The sequence below is a fragment of the Lygodium microphyllum genome, chromosome 12 (assembly GCF_053477565.2).
Source record: "Lygodium microphyllum isolate KBCC chromosome 12, Lygodium_microphyllum_v1.1.10, whole genome shotgun sequence".
In the NCBI taxonomy this organism is placed as follows: Eukaryota; Viridiplantae; Streptophyta; class Polypodiopsida; order Schizaeales; family Lygodiaceae; genus Lygodium; species Lygodium microphyllum.
The window spans coordinates 19,861,191-19,879,165 of NC_141146.1; the positions used below are offsets into that span (position 1 = coordinate 19,861,191).

Below are 17,975 nucleotides of genomic sequence, written 5' to 3' on the forward strand. Positions count from 1 at the left end.
TAGTGTGCCTGTCCAAGGACTTACACTACCAGATGTATCCTGAGTAGGTACACTAATAGAAGAAGTGCCTTGCTGTCCATTTTCAACATACGTATCTTGTGAAGTGTCATCATATATTGCACCCTGCTTAGAACCATACCAAGATTCTCACTTATCAAATATGACATCACGGCTGAGAAATATCTCCTGTGTAGTCCGAACAATGCACTTATATGCCTTTCTTTCATGTGAGTCTCCAAGGAAATCACACTTCACTGCTTTAGGGTCAAGTTTCTTCCATTTTTCATTGAGAACATGAACATAGGAAATACTACAAATACTTTCAAATGTTGTATATCAGGCTTTTAGCCATATAGCTGCTCATAAGGTGACTTTTCATGTATTCATGCAATAGGTGTTCTATTCACAATATACATAGCTGTAAGTGCTGCTTTAGCCCAATAAGAAAAATGCATATCCTTCTCATTCAACATAACCCTGGATGCCTCCATAATCACCCTATTCTTTTTTCTTTCAATAACTCTATTTTGTTGTGGAGTATAGCTACAAGTCAATTTCCTTCTAATCCCATACTTTGCTAAGTATCTGTCAAACTCCTTTGAGACATACTCTCCAACACCATCAAATCGTATGCATGAGACATAATAGTTAAGCTCTTTTTTGGCATGAGCTTTACAGAGAGTAACCAATAAAGATGCACTTCTCAGCTTTTGGATCCAACTTGGATCTCAACTCATCTGGCACATGAACATAGGCAATGCAACCAAAAAATTTTAAATGAGAAATATCTGGTTTCCTACCAGTATACCTCTCCTCTGGAGTCATCCCATGTATTGCTGCAGTGGGAGTCATGTTCATTATGTAGACTACTGTAGCAACTACCTCAGCCCAATAAAAATCTGGCAGGTCTTTTTCATTGAGCATGGCACGAGATACCTCTCCAATATGCCTGTTTATCCTTTCTGCAATTCCATTTTGTTGTGGGGTATGACTGCATGAATATTGCTGCTTTATGCCATGCTCCTGCAAGAACCTTGCAAACTCATTTGAGAGGTACTCTCCCCCTCCATCTGACCTTAGGCATTTTATTTGCAGGCCTGTTTCTTTTTCAACCATAGCTTTAAGAGTTTTGAAATGCCCAAAAACTTCACTTTTCTTTTTCATACTTTCTAGGTGATCACCACTTGGCATGTTTAAAGACACTTTTAAACGACCAAAGACATGACGCCAAAAATGACCAGTAAACCTGGCATCCCTATCAAACATAATGGACATAGGTAGACCATGCAACCTAAACACATGATCAATAAACAAATCTGCGACTTGTGGAGCTTCCACACTTTCACGAGTGGTTATAAAATGAGCCATTTTACTGAAGCGATCCACTATCACTAGGATAGTGTCTTTTTGCCTCTGGGTTATAGGTAAGCCGACAATGAAATCCATGGAAATACTTTTCCAATTAGATTCTAGAATTTGTAATGGCATTAGCAGGCCTAGTGGCTTCACCCTTTTTGCTTTATTAACTTGACATTGAAAGCATTGTTGGACATATTGGCAGACGTCCTTGGCCAACTTTGGCCACCAAAATGTCTTTCTAACAAGCTGTATGGTCTTATCAATACCAGGATGCCCTGCACAAGGCACATCATGGTTATCAAACAAAACTTTATTTCATAGTTCCCATGCACTAGGAACACAGATCTTGCCTTTTCGTTTAAGAAACCCATTCTCAATTGAAAAGTTCTTAAATGAACTTGCCTTATGAGAAATAACAGTAGGAAATGAAACAGAAGTATCTGGTCCATCCCTAATCAAAGAGTCTCGTTCTATGGCTTGATAAATTTTTTCCATATAAGAGTCCTCTAACTGTGCTTCCTTTATTTCTTGAAGCAATGAGCTTTCTAAAATTGTAAAGCTCATTTGATACATTATACGAGATAATGCATCAGCAACAACATTATCCTTACCCTTATTGTATAGAATTTCCATATGAAATTCTTGCATCATTTCAGCCCATCGAGCTTGGTGCCCTCGAAGATTTGGTTGACTACAAAAATACTTAAGGGTATAGTGATCTGTATAAACTTTAAAATCTGCACCATATAAATAGTGCCGCCAAACTTTAAGGTAATGAACAATAGCATAAAGCTCTTGTTCATGAACTGGCCAATTCTGTTGGCTTGGGGATAGCTTCTTACTTTCAAAAGCTACAGGCTTGCCTTCTTGGCTAAGGACTGCACCTATTGCGATGCTACTTTCATCTATTTCTAAAACAAATGGTTTCTTAGGATCAACTATCTTCAGAACAAGGGCAGTAGAAACTGCTTGTTTCATAGCCTCAAAACTTTCTTGTTGCAATGATGTCCACACATGGGGCACCATATCTTGCAATAAATCTCATAGGAGCAGCTATATACGAGTATGCATATATAAATCTCCTATAGAATCCTGACAATCCCAAAAAGGAACAAAGAGCTGTTTCATTTTGGGGTGTTGGCCAACTAAGTATCACAACAACCTTCTTGGGGTCCATCTTGATCCCATCGGCAGATACAATATGAACTAAATATTCTATCTCTGCTAAACATAGAATCGTCTTGTCTGGGTTAGCATAGAGTTTTGCTTCCCGCAAAGTTTCAAAGACTATCACCAAATGTAACTCATGTTCACGGATACTCTTACCATACACAAGCACATCGTCAATAAAATCTACAATGAATTTGCCCATGTATGGTCTTAGTAAATCATTCATTAACATCATAAAAGTAGCATGAGCATTTGTTAAACCGAAAGGCATAATCAAATACCTATATTGACCAAATCTTGTTCTAAAAGCAATTTTAGAAATATCTTCATCTCGTACTCTAATCTGGTGATGACCACTTTTTAAATCAATATTACTAAAGATAGAAGCACCACCTAGAGCATCCAAGAGATCATCAATACAAGGCATAAGATATCTATGCTTGACAGTTATTTTATTTAAATCCCTGTAGTCTACACACATTCGAAAAGAACCATCTTTCTTTTTTACAAGTAAAACAAGGGCTGCAAAGGGTGAAAAGCTAGGTCTAATCAATCCTTTGCTTAAGTACTCATCCACCACCTTACAAACTTCATTCTCCTCCTGTAGACTCATCCTGAACGAGGGTCTAGCCACTGGATTAGCTCCTGCGACGAGCTCAATCCTATGCTCCACATTCCTACAAGCAGGTAAACCAAGAGGTAGATCAGATTTAAATACATCAGGAAATTGGGATCTTATTTTACTTGATAAGGCCGAAGGGATACTTGTGGAACTTCCACCTTTATCTATGTCATCCTTTGACAGACATTTAGAAATATTTAAAATATAAAAAAAGTAAAGAGACTTACAGTCAATCTTGAGCACCTTGGTCATCGAGAGAATCTTCGCTTCTTAGAGATCTGGTTCTTCGCGAATCAACATTGGTCATCGAGAGAATCTTCGCTTCTTAGAGATCTGGTTCTTCGCGAATCAACAATCGTCAGCCCTTGTGCTCAAATTGATAAATATGAGAAGAGAAGCCAATGATAGGTCTCTTCTTTGCATGCCACTGCTTGCTCAACACTTGGTCGAATCTTGCAAGCCGTGTAATTTCAAAATCCAACCTGTCCTCATAGGATTGGATCTATACAGGGAGGTCAACAACTCGCTGATCCCATGTCTCTATATCCATCCCATCAGCTAGCTCTATCGAATAACTATATTCTGAAGGGGTAGCCTTGAGCTTCAACTTCTTGATGAGATTAGAGATAGTAACATTATGTGAAGAGCCCATATCAAATAAAATACACACAGGGCATCTTGCCACTATGCCTTTCATTACAATGAGCTCAGTGTCAGCAAACTGGTACCCCTTTTGTGCCTCAAGTGATAACACTACATCTAGCATAGTTGGTACTTTCTTTGTTACTGTGATGGCTAGGATTCATTCATGATAACCAGAGTCATGTGGAGGTGACTCATCTAGGTCATCTCTCGCCTTATCCACATCCTGCATTGGATTAAGCACCATTTGAGCACTAACTCTTGCCTTCTTGGGACAAGCGTTAAATTTATGTTGCCCCAGGCATCTGTAATAGAGTCCTCTCATTGCTTTCTCCCTTTGCTGTGGAGTGAGCATGGATTTATTGTAGGCTCTCTCAACCATAGCATATACCTTCCTCTTGGTACTTGTCACAGTCTTGATCATATGCACTTCTCTAGTGTCCTTCGCATGAGGAGCACTAGGTGCAACTGCAGGAGTAAAGATAGGGCGTGCACCTCTAGTCCAAGGAAATCTCTCGGCCTTCCCATCTTCAAGGACTAATGCAAGCTCCACTGCCTCATTCAAGGTTTTACATCTCTCCTTCCTGACAAGTGTCCTTAAGGTTTCTTTTAAGCCCATTACAAATTTATGCACTTGCAAAAAGTCATGAATATGTTCAGGGACCTTTAACAGAATCTCTCTATACTTGTCCACATATTCCTGGACAAAGTAGCTCTTCTGAGCTATGAAGAACCACGCATCTAGAGCCCTTGTCTGCTCATTTGGAGGGACAAAATTATTAGAAAAGATATGTCTTAAATGCAATCCAAGTAGACTGCTCTGCATCATCCTGCTCAATTTTCTGCCACAAACGGTGAGCGGCATCCATGAGATTGTATGTAACTTGCTGTATCTTTAAAGCATCCTCATGAATATGGCATAACTTAAAACACTCCTCCAATTTAGAGAGCCACTGTTCCACCGCATCTGCAGTCCTTTGTGCCGTTGTGCCATTGAGCTTAGGCGGCTTAAGGTCTTTAAGCTGCCACTTAGCTTCTGGCAACGGAGGAACGACTACGGAGGAGTCATGTATAACTTGTGTATCATGCATACATGCATCAGGTAAACTCTCATCTAAAGGTCTCTTGCCTTTATCCAAAGCATTTCGAGTTAAAATTTGCATTTGTTCAAGCAAATCTTGCATAGTGCCTTCCAAACTAGAAAGGCGATTACACACATCATTAGATGAAGAGGGCTATTTTTCATCATGCATAAGAGGTTCTTCCTCTACATCAATGTCATTCAAAGGCATATCTTCAGTGCATGACATGATTGATAAATTGATGTTTTGTTTTTTTTTTTTTTTGATTGATAATTCAAACCAACAAAAGCAAGGCAAGCGTAAATACAATGTACTTTCACAAAACTGTTATGTTTCCGCACAAGTACTATCTACAAGAAGCATACATGTCAAAAGCAAGCCTTTTTGTACATTTCGAACAAAAGTGCAAAGCTAAATAGATCAGCAAATCCTCTTTGAAACCATGCATGAACATCCAAATACACAGAATCCACACTCTCAAGCATACATAGACGCACTCAAAGTAGTGAATTTTAAGCCCCAAAAGGTAGAGATAAAGCGTATCTGGCACCACGAAAGCAATTTGAAATGTCCTCGCCAATCAAACCAGTAGTCAAATATGCTGAAATTCGATACTCATCGATGCAAGAAAACCACAGGAACTGACAACACTTGAATCGGAGTCTGTTGGAGCCCAAAAATCCCAATTTTTGCAAGAGGTCACTTTGGCACGAAATTTTGGAAGTGCTCCCAAGCTCAATTGGCAATGATAATACTTCAGAAGCTTGTCTTCAAATCATTCTCGAAGTTCATGAAATCGGTTTGCAATTTGGATGTCATACCAAGAAGTTATAGATCTCAGAAAATGTGCTCAAAAAGAGGAGAAAAAACATCCCCCTTTTTTTTACAAGGGGATGAAAGGCTCACAAGCTTGGTAAAAACTGGATTCTATCCCACATACAGAGTGCCACAAGGAATTTACCAAGGATAAAAGGTGGAAGGGAGAGGGTCATTCTCTCAAGTAAAAGAAAGAAAGCTCTCTTGTGTGATGGAGTGTGCCTTAGCCTTAGTGGTGCTATGGGCGTGCGATTTTGGGTTGTTGTTGTTGGGCCTTGTGGTGGGTGCCACCAAAAAGAGGTGCTACGTTGTCTTTTAGGGTGTGTTGCAGAGATGCCTTCACGCTGCCCACTCATGTGCGCTCTTGCAACTGTTGCACGATCTCACTTGCGTGGTCGTAATAAAAACCCCCAAATCTTTTTTTGGAAACCCGTGCGCTCTGATACCAAATGTGAGAAAGAGAAGAAGATTTTCTGTGTGTCTTACTCACCTCCCAACCAAATATACCCTCTTCCCACCTTCTAATCAAGTCTCTAGGGGCTGTTTTCATTGTGCACCCGATCAATGTTCCTAAATAGACAAGTCTTGCCCAATTTAGCAAGAAATCTGAGGGTATCCCCCAAGCTTCGGACCTTGGCACTTCTTGCCCTTTTTCGAGACACACTAATTAATGGTCGTCTTGGGCTACTTGCCCAGTTGAAGGTTATTATGTCTGACATCAAAGATGGACAAAAACTGCTCTTTACCCTTCGTTGTTGCAAGTAGTAGCAATAGCCAACTAATCATTTAATCAATCAATCAATCTACTTAATCAAAATTACTTTAAATTTACCCAATGGTACCTCTGTATAAGTTGCTGTGGATGGGGCTTCATCCACATGTGCAACCTCATGTCTTACTCCAACTCTTTGCCATTTTGGGGCCATTGTAGCAAGCAAACTTCTTCTAACCACTCGTTGCTCTATCTCTTCTTGGACCCTTGTAGTACCTCCAAATCGATATGTCTTTGAAGTAAGCTTGGCAAAGTAAGATGATAGGATTAGTCTGGCTAAGCATGGAAGTATTTAGGCTAAGAGAAAAGGATAATCCTTGGAGAGTGTTGTTGTATTATGAAGCTTCCCTATGTTGGAGGGCAAGACCTAGTGGATCTTGTGTGGTTTTGAGAATACTGAAATAAACAAGTGGGAGCATAATGATGGTGGAGATCCAAGAGGGATAAACTGATGTCACTTGCAAGGATGGATCACAAGTCGATTGGCGATCTTCGTAGGTATTCTCTTCGTCCAATTCTTCTTTATTCCTCTATTTCTCTATCTCACTTATCTCTCTCTCTCTAGCTTCTCTCTCTCTCTCTCTCTCTCTCTCTCTCTCTCTCTCTCTCTCTCTCTCTCTCTCTCTCTCTCTCTCTCTCTCTCTCTCTCTCTCTCTGCGCATTCATATTCAACAACGCAATGCGGAAGGAGTCAATTGCTTAATCCTTAGTAGCTTGGCTTTTATAGCATGTCACCTTCTCCACTCAATGACCTTTGCTCAGTCCACATGCGAGTTCTTCTCAATGAATTGATCATTATGGAGGCTCTGCAAAATTGTGGACGATGGCTCCCAAGATCATGCTACGAGCTTTTTTACAAGGATGATGTTGGGGCTAATGGCATACACAATGTCGAGAATGATCATGACGATGATGATAATGACGGCTTCCTTCTTTGTAGGTGGCAATCATTTCTCTCTTTTTAACATTTTTCTAAAAATTTTATTAAAGCGTTACAAATGCTAAGGAGAACATAGTTGAGTGCATGATGAGAAAGGACTCCCAAGAGCTAATATCTAGTAAGATGTTGCAAGTTTAATAGCCTATGAAGCACTATGCACATATGAGATCTTCTTAGTCCTAAAGTGGTTATGACGCACAATGTCACTTATCTATTGCTAGGTCAATCCTTTTTTACTTTCTAATAGATATTGTCCAAATTTCATCTCTATTCATTAAAATAAAAATGATTCCACAAGAGCTATTGACATTGGGCATTGACCTCATTGTATAGAATAAGTATATATTTTATAGTCTTTAAATCAACATTCATATGCCATTTTACATTGAAGCTACCAACTCCATTAACTTCCAACATTTGTCCAATACTTTCAGACTAAATTATATTATTAGAACATCCATTTTTGGTGTTGACAATTCTTAATTGGTACTTGAGCTACACCAGTCTACTAAATCTCTTTTTTATGTTCTGGTTCTTCTCACCTACCATTGTTGTACTCAAGTGCCCTATTTATTATGGAAATATTTGCCCCTTCTAGCTTTCTTCCTTTTTTAATCTATGCTTCATCCAATTTCAAGATGAACTTCAAAATACACGACATTCTTCCACAATTAACCTATATATAGTATGAATCATTGCAATCTCTAGAATTAGTTTTCTAAGCTATTAACAAGGCTTCTTTCATGTGATGCATTTTGGTGACATGTATAAGATGCAAAAGATAACTTCATACAATACCTAAGTAAACCATCTCCAACATATATTATCAAGTTATGAACATTGAAAAATGGAGGTTTACTAATAGGACCCTTCCCATGAATATTTCTATCTACCCATTAACCAACATGCTTCATTCCTTCTAATCATAATATATTAACCTCGTCTATCCAACAATACTCAATGATGTAAACTTCTCTGGGACGAATATAATTGGTCTATCCATGTAGTAATCATAATATATTAACCTCGTCTATCCAACAATACTCAATGATGTAAACTTCTCTAGGACGAATATGATTGGTCTATCCACGTAGTAATATACTTGCATGCTCTTGTATTTTCTATGGAGATATATTTGCTTAAGTTACCGCACAATATAATCTACTGTGTGAGAAGGAAGAAACAAAATATCAAAGAATAGAATGATATTTCACAAAGAAACAAATGTGTTTTGATGGGAAAATCTACAATATTGTAATGTACTGAGAGAAGCAAGAAACACGAGAAGGTTAGAGAACAAAGATTCAAATGACTGTAGATCAAGAAACTGGTGTGATTTTGGTGGAAAATTCTAATTGTATAATCGAATCATTCAAAAAGAAAGAATAATTACCTAAAAGTGATCCCTAACACAAGCTAAAGACCTTAGGCGATTAACATGATTAATGGCCCAAAGTTACCCCTTACATGAGCTAAAAACCATAGGTATTTAATGGCCAACCTCTTAAATGAACCACACTCTTATAACTCACATATGCCACAACCAAATTTAGAGGATCCATTTTACTAAAACCTTAGCTAATGACAAAATTAATCATTTTTGTAAACCTTTTTTTTCATTTTTGACATAATGTACTTAGGGAGAGAGTCAACCACTACCAAGATTAAGCCTTTCCCCACAAAATGATACTATATAAGAGTTACTTTTGCCTAGTGCATTTGAAGAAACTATCTTTAAAATTCTTCCTCACTAGGTTGCATACATACAAAATGGTACTATATAAGAGTTACTTTTGCCTAGTGCATTTGAAGAAACTATCTTTAAAATTCTTCCTCACTAGGTTGCATACATACAATATATATTACCCAAGGAGAAATCTAAATATCATTACTAAGTTTGGCTAGCGTAAAGATGGTAGGTGCCATGATAACACACTTCATATTTACGAGTTTAGCCAAGCTAGCAATTTCTAATGCTAACATGTCTTATCTACGTTGTTTCTCCACTTCATTCTAATCCATCGTGATATCACAAGCAACACACAAACCCTTGTAAAAAGGGCCATTTTGATAGAAATCTAGCAAAGTTTACATTCTTCCCTAAAACATTTTGGTCCACACAAATGTTCAAGCAATTATCATCAATTATAAGGAATGTCTAGCATTTTGTCAACAACCCTTTTCATCCCAACTCACATCTAACACTTCAAGCGTTGTGTGACCATGGCATTATCAAATTTTTCCTTGTAGTACTCCTCCATGCAACGTTGACCTTGGCACAACTAGTCCCCTAAGAGTGAGGTCACACACAGACCTACCTTGTGTCCAATAAGTAAAGTTTATAACATGTGACATGCCTTTTTTCTTTCTTACTTACTAAATATGTAACCACCTTTGCGTTTGGATGCAAATTCAGACTAAGAGTGTGGCAGCACCCTAAGCCTCGTAAAGAAATCAAGAAGGAAGGTGCACCCTAAAGATATCAAAAAGGTGCAAGTGCAAAAATATATCATAACTTCATATTAAATGCTTTGGACATCCAATCAATAAGGTTGTGAGTACACTATAATTCACGCTTTTCAAAAAGAACAATCCTTCCCATACCAACAAACCTCATCGAAAGAAAAAAATACAAAGGCCTGCCGCCTAAGCCGATAAAGCTCATCAGATTTAAGTGGCAGCGCTGCATGTAAGAGAGAAATAACTGCAAAGGCCTACCTAGAGGCAGGCAAATAAAGGCCATCAGATGCAAGTATACTCATGGTCCATGGAGAACAAGGCAGCACAAAAAAGGACTCGATTTTATAAACCATAGCAGAGTGCTTAGAAAATCCCAGCTTTCGTAACGCCATCGAAGTTACAATAAAATGCTTGACTGACTTACAACCCCAACATACAGTAAACAGTTTAAAAATGAGGCTTGTCTATGCTCAGTGCTACCGCCCCGACTTATACAGTACACAGTTCAAGAGACCAAGGATAAGACTCTTCACAACCTCCATGAAATTTGCTGGTAACTATTGCCGCATTGCATGGGGCATCAAACATTTTCCCTGGCCTGAAAACAGAAAATTTTATCCTGCACAGTTTTTTTAAAATAGCAATTCTCGTCATACTCTCTAAGTGATGAAGCCTGACAACAGTTCATTGCCTTTAACATAAAAGGCATTAGAGCCTACAGGAGCATTCTGCACAGCTTACTTGCAATTAACCTCTGCCTCCCTCTGCGGAACCGTTGCTGTGGAGCCTGCAAAGATATTTAACTGCTGCACCCTCCTTGTTTTTCTGGAAGCCAAATGTAGATTACGCTAAGACACGATCACTTTATCTTGTGGCAGCATGACTGAAGTATTAGCCTCTTGTTCATGAGCCACAGGATTTAATTTTTCGGCTTTAGCTCCCATCACTTCCAGGGTACCAGTCCATTGTGAAGACAGAAATTTGGGTAAAGATAAACATGTTTTATTCCAAGAATTTGTAAAGATGAACCTTACGCCGTGTTAAAAGCTATGTTGAACAAAGTATCAGGTACGTGTACCCTTGTTTGAAGCGTTAACCATGACTGTAGATGTTAAGCAAAGCCATTCTGCTCGCAATCAGCACCTTGAAGACCTCCCCAACATGAAACTCTAGCGGCCCTAAACCTTCATAAAGCTCTGTTGAGCATTCCTTCACAGATTCTAAGAGTTTCTTCGTTTCCATGACAGACTCTGGGTCCAGTGGGAATTCTTCGGCACGCAGTAAAGACTTCCGCACTAGCTCCTGCAAGGAGCGCACCGCAATGTCGGTCTTCTCCAACTCTTCCAACATGGCGTGCTTTCCCTTCTTCTTCTCCACATGTTCTTTCACCATCTGCTGCAAGCTGCTTAATGAGTAGGTCCACGCATTAGGTTGACATGTGATTGGAACTGTTGCAAGAAGCCTTGATCTCGGCTTCAATGACAGTGCTGCAGTTAGCACACTGCAGACAAATATTGTAGTAACTTGTGCGGCATATATCACCATAAAAAAATTCCCCTTTGATGAATCGTCTCCCGTCAGCTTTTCCCCCATTCTTCTCAGGATCGAGCTGCAGTTCTCCAGCTTGGACCTTCTCTGATTGACCTCTTCATCTCTCTTCTTGAGACTCTCGCTGCATCTTGCAAGAGCATTTTTGGCCCTCAAAAGCTGTGCTTCCGCCACGCTGCCCTTGTCTAGGGTATGAATGGCAAGCTCCACGAGCACACAATATCCTTTTAGTTCATCAATGGCTTCTCGCAGGGCATTGCAAACATCAAGAAGCTTCACACTGTCATCCAAGTAATCGTCTAACCGTTTGGTGTCCGCTTCAGAAAAGCCATGGGAATTGTTTTCTGAAAGAGAGGCCTCCAAGGAGGCGTGTGTGCATAGGATGGCTCCCATTGCTCGACACAGCCAAGATATGGTGAGATAACCGGCCTCGTGGTGATCCAAGGACTTCAGCTCCTCTAGCTGTGCAGACAACTCGGACTCAAAGGCATTGGCTCCTACTGAGATATTGTTGCTGCTCTGCACGGAAGGATCACTGGCGCCACCACGAAAGGAAAACCTAGGCGAAGGGAAGTTCTGGAGCAGGCGAGATGCACTGAGGGAGGTAAACAGGGACGATGAGCTCCCCGACATGATTTCTTTCACTTCTACTGTCTCGTCTTACCTCCTGCTCTTTGCCCTATGAAAACTGAATACCTTCCCTTCCGAATCTGTTTTCTAACGCTATCATCGATGAAGCCGATGTTGAATCCAATAAGTAGGGTTTCTCCTAGAAAAACCTTATACCGCTCAGAAGCCAGCCAGATAAGAAGATGAACTATGAAGAATGGAGGAGATCGAGCAAGCCTCGGGATAAAAATGATGGCGTAAGGTGGAAGAATGAACAGCTAATAACCGATGAACTCCAAAGATCAACAAAGGCATCGGAATCTGCGAGCATTAAAGGACATGGAGATGAAGCGAGGAGTCAGGAGTCAGTGACAGAGTCTCACAGAGAGAGAAAGAGAGAGAGAGAGAGAGAGAATTTCACTGTAGTCTGTACCTACACTTTCCTTTCTTCTAGGTTAAGCTTGGGGCCTTGGACATCAAAAGATAAATATACAGTGCAGAGAGTTCAACGAAAGGAGTTACTTATGCGAAGCTAGGGATTTGTGTCGAAATACAGAATGCAAGCTGTTATCTATACCAAGAATGAGAGAGAGAGAGAGAGAGAGAGAGAGAGAGAGAATGACAGAGAAAGAGAGAGAGATTCCAACTCCACTTGTCTCGAGCTTGCAGAAGAGCTTCGCCTATACGCTGCCGGGAAGAGCTTCAAAGTTCAGCCTTCGGCAACCGGTAAGGAAAGCTCCCGTCCAGGTAGCAAAGAAGAGGTATAAAGCTGCTCCGGCTATGGCGTCCGGCTGCAAAAATCCGCAACACAGTGGCGCTCTCTCTCTCTCTCTCCTTGTGTGCCAAGGTAAAAGCGACATGAGAATACTTACTAGGTAGTTTTGAGGCCTGTTTCGATTTTACAAATAATTGTTTCTTAATTATAAATAAAATCAAAATCCCCACATTATCTGATTGAGAGAATTAGTTTAATAATCCCGTGTCAAACCAGGGTAACTTTTTTAAGTAAGGCTGTTCCGTTTTGTGACTCGTGAGTGACTGCGTGATTCAGACAGAAGCGGACGACGCGCCGACACGTCATTTGGACCCGTTCCACAGCTCCGGGTAATGCCAGTCTGTTTTTTCGCCACGTGTACGGCTCAGATCGCCCGTCTGAGCCTCCCTGGTGCCACCCTCCCCACGTGAGGGACAGCGGACGCCAGCCACAGCCTCGCCGGCGGCTCCTGGAGTGGCGAATTTGTTTATTTATTTACTAGACGGAAAATCCAAAATTTGTTGCAAAATGGATTTATTACATGGACGTTTTTATTTATTTACTAGATGTAAAAACCAAAATTTATTTTAAAATTACTTTTTTTATTTACAGTATGGAAAACCCGAAATTTATTGTAAAATGAATTGCAACCCCCCCCCCCCCCCCCCCAAAAAAAAAAAAAAAGTTTAAAACCTTCAACTGTCCAAAACTTTTAGCTATAAAAATGGTAAATTAGTGTAATTTAATTTGAAAACCCCTCTAAAATTTTGGGTTTAAGGTTTTTTTTCATCTCTCCTACCAAAATTGTATTCTTAAACTGTAAATTTTCTGGTCAAATTGCTTTAAAATTCATCCAATCTACTACTTTGTATATCTAGCACAAGCTTAAGATTTTAAGGTACCACATCTAGCACGCGTCATTTTACCATTTTAGAAAATGTTGTAAAAAATATTACCCTTCAAATAAGTTGCAAGAAATTTTTATAAAGCTATTATATGCTTTTGAAAAGAAAAGGGGGCTTTGCTGTGAGGCCTTCTAAATGAAAAGTTGTACACCCCTTCAAATTTGAGACCTTAATCTAGTGTATACTTTTGTATCTAACAAAATTCATCGTTGATGAACTAAAAAATATGATTTTTTAAATTTGCTTAAGATGTGAACTTTGAAAGATATAGCAAAGGATGCATGCAAGGTTTGAACTCATGCACACATATATGCACCCACACGCTCAAATCACCTCACCTCAACGACACCCCATTGATCAAAATAATGGCATCTTATTGTTTCATAAGGATACGCAAGGGTAAATGGACTATATTAGTAACATTAGGTTTTGAAGTGCATTAGTCTCGAAAATGGGGTAGACCGGAGAATCTTAGGGTGCCAATTGGAACACTTCAACACACTTTGCATGTGATCCACGTAGATGTTACAATGTTTGAATGAGCATCAATGGATCCAAAGTATACAAATACCTTAATAAAAACCACATCTCCATTAAGTTGTATTATTATTAGAAAAAATATGTATAATTATTATTATCCAAGAGAATAAGGTGCCAATTGGAACAAGTCAACACCCTTTGCATGTGAGCCATAGATGCTACAATGTTTGAGTGAGGATAAACGAGTCCAAAGTACACAAATACCTTGACAATAACCACTTCTCCATTAACTTGTATTATATTAGAAAAAATGGGATATATAATAGGCTCCCATTAGTTCCTAACTTTTGTAACTCTATTGGGGTACCTATAAAGTTATTCGCCCCCTTACCATTGTGCTTGGCCCTTGCGTGGGCTTTACGATGGATATCATGTATCAATGTATACGACTCTCTCTCTCTCTCTCTCTCTCTCTCTCTCTCTCTCTCTCTCTCTCTCTCTCTCTCTCTCTCTCTCTCTCTCTCTCTCTCTCTCTCTCTCTCATTTTCTCAATTCATCACAAAAATAACAAATACTTATCATTTTATATTTTTATTTATTTTAACACGGTAAAAATAGATTTATTTACAAGCATTTCTAAGTAGAAGTATTTATATTTGAGTGAAACAAAACAATGTAATGGTATTAAGTAGAAGGTACGGACCACATTTGGTTGAAAAAAGTTACAAACAACAACAAACATATCTTTTAAATTGTTTTTAGACTTTGAAAAGTGGAAGGACAGAAGGTGTCCTTGATGTAGTCACAAATGATGTAGCGAGATCAAACTCTACTCCCTCAACAAACTAGAAATTAAACTCTACGCCCTCAACAAACTAGAAATTGTACTCCTTACCACAAATATTGAAAACAATTGACTACCACATAGATTATTTCTAACTATGATGAACACATATTGTATTCGATTTTACAAATACTATCTATACCAATGCACTTTTTTAGAGTAAAGTAATCATATTAAAAACAAATGGCACAAATAAAACCAAAACAATGAAGAAGCCATCTTGCTATAGGAAATATGTGCAAGATCTTGTAAAAGAAGAATGCTTACATATGCTATGCATTGCAACACACAATAAAATGTTACTCGGGTATTATTTTTCTTGAATGGATGAAACTCAAAAGATACAATAGGATGAAGTAATTGCAACCAATCAAAACAATAATAAACATATTATTTTTCATCTTTTTGCAAGATGTTTCCTTTTGGTGTGTAAATGCTTGTACCCATGTTTGTGCACGAATTCAAAAGCTACACGCCCACACTTTGAGCAAGGGTTGGGCATCTACCCTTTGATATGTAACCAGCCTAAAAATGGTGAGACTTGAGTTTATCCCCTCAATGTGGCAATCAAATTGAAGGAAAGAGAGATTTTGTCAAGAATCGTGTGGTGGGGGAACTTGCTTAAGCTATTGCGCCAAACACACACTGTATATATAAGAGAAAGCTCACTCAAGAATACAAGAAGAGAGATGGAGACCAAAACGTTTTCTTGCTGATTTCTTCTTCTTCTTCCACACACTATACAATGTACACAAAGTATAAATAAGATACAACATAAAGGAAAGTGGCCTACTAAGTCAAACAGTGCATAACAGACTACACCAATCGATTGGTGCTATATCTTTACCAATTGTAGGTAGGTGTAACAAGCTAAATATAATAAGTGATAAGTCAGTGGCCATGTGAGTATCATAATGACCACCAACGTGCTAAGTGTAGACGTGCGGACTCATCTAGGCGGTCCATCATCAATGTCTGCACGTTGTCGTGATGTTATGAGGACACAGTGTGAAAAACTATGGAATGCATCATCATCCGACTTCTTATTAATCAAGAGAGTCAATGTGATCTGAGTCATTAGTATTAGTGTGAGTTGCATGGATTATCCAAAATACTAGATTTTTGGATAATTTTAGCCTATATTTGATATTATTTATTGTAAAAATCTGAAAAGGTTAGAAAAGCTTCTAGATTAGAATGGCATGCAAAAAAGCAAGTAGCTTTTTCAGCTAGTTAGGAGATTTTTCATAAAAGAGACAGATTGACGAACGCACATCGCAATCGCTGTAAACAAGCTAAAAACTGTAGATTGAACTGAAAGAAGAAGAAGAAGTGATCTGGGAGATCCGTGAGTAGGTGTCCGATGGTTTTACCCCCCTTTTGGAGCCAAAGGAGCCATCGGATTTGGGTTCCGAGCAGCAAAGAAGGAGCTGTAATTTTTATGCACGTTTGGTTCTATGAAGAAGCTCCAGGAGATCTAATGCCTAGAGATTGCTTCTGAGCAATGCGAAGATTCCAGGTTCTTTCAATACATATTGATTCAATTCATTGTGATTTTTTTTGTAGTATTTACCACTTGGGTATTCTCTATCTTCTCTTCCATCTCCTATCTCTACTTCCTTCTACTTCTGATCCCTGATGGATTCGACCTTTCGACAAAAACCCCTCCGATATTGGTGAACCCGACGTGAAAGGTCATCAGAAGAAGGAAAGACAAGATGGGAGAATCTTCAAATACATTCTTCAATGATGTTTTGCAATAGTTGGTGCAAAATATGAATACATGGAGCCGGTATTTTGTACATGTTACTATTCATGAACTGAAAGCATGGATTACTGAGTTATACTCGCAGTATGCAGACTGGGTAGCCTTCAAGAAGACACTCATGGAAGAATTTTATATTGAGGCCACCAGTTTGATTACGCGAAAGACTTTTTAGGAGTGGGTTATACAACCCAATAAGGGTCTTGTGGCTACAGAATTGTTAAGAGAATTTGAAAGTCGATTTGAGCAGTTGGATCTTGCAGAACAACAAGCTCTTGCAAGTCAAAAGATTGAATTGTTTCTACAGGCAGCTGATCTTGAGCTTCAAGAGAAGCTTGATGATTTGCTGGAGGATCAGACTACAGAGACAAGTTTGAAAACAGAGTGGAGACATGTCAAGGAAGCTGTTATTGCACTTATGAAGAAGCATAGAAGAAGAGAAAGATTGCATGTCTCTAGCTTGCCCACTGTTACGGGCAAAACAATTGAAGTATCCAGTAAGCCACCCGCTTCTGTGGCTAACCCTTTGGTTGTACCTATTATTGTTCCCTCTGTTTAGGGAAGATGTCTCGGATGAATTGGTCAAAGGTATACACGATCTTCAATTGAAGGTTGCAAAATTGGACGAAAAAGGACAAGAGGAAAGGGGACGGGCAACAACCCCTAAGCCTGGAAAAAGATGCATGTGGTGTGACAGTTTGCAGCATGAGAGAAAGGATTGTGTTGCCTATCAGGAGGCCTTGGCACGATAGCTTATCTTTTGGAAAGATGGCAAGATCCATGCACAAGAAACGGGATTGCCTCTTACTTTGAATTTTGGAAAGGGAGGTATGATGAAGTTTTTGGAAGACTTGGCTATCCGAAATGCTTATGCGGCGGTACATGCTTCTACTTTTGGTCAAAAGTTGGATAGAATGCATGGCCAAGTGATGGTTGGTCCAAAGGCTGAAATATGGACACATGCTTTACATGCAGCTGAAAAGAGAAAGGTCACTGATAGTGAAATGTCTCGTGTAGGGCAAGACATTCGTGGCATAACTGGTTGGGAATCACCGGTAGATGCATATTCAGTATATGCATATTTAGCAAAGGTACAAAACATGGATGTATTTGTGGAAGAAAAACGAAAAAGAGATGAAGATATTGTAGGGACATCTAAAAGAATGACAAGAAGAAGTGTGGATCAGCCTAAAGCTGCAAATCAGCC

General features: G+C 39.2%; 1 protein-coding gene across 3 annotated transcripts; it reads right to left on the reverse strand.

The window, feature by feature from the left end:
* Positions 1–10,041: 10,041 nt before the first annotated feature.
* LOC148027510 (protein BPS1, chloroplastic-like) lies at positions 10,042–12,853 on the reverse strand. 3 transcript variants are annotated; one of them, XM_087689245.1, is made up of 2 exons: positions 12,673–12,853; positions 10,042–12,341 (listed from the first exon to the last, which is right to left on the reverse strand). In XM_087689245.1, the coding sequence occupies exon 2, from the start codon at positions 12,042–12,044 to the stop codon at positions 10,956–10,958; it is 1,089 nt and encodes a 362-aa protein (XP_087545371.1). In that variant the 5' UTR covers positions 12,045–12,341; positions 12,673–12,853; the 3' UTR covers positions 10,042–10,955. The 3 variants fall into 3 exon arrangements, with proteins under 3 accessions (XP_087545371.1, XP_087545370.1, XP_087545369.1); XM_087689244.1 differs by having other exon boundaries at positions 12,668–12,853; XM_087689243.1 differs by having other exon boundaries at positions 12,644–12,853.
* Between the last annotated feature and the right edge of the window lie 5,122 nt (positions 12,854–17,975).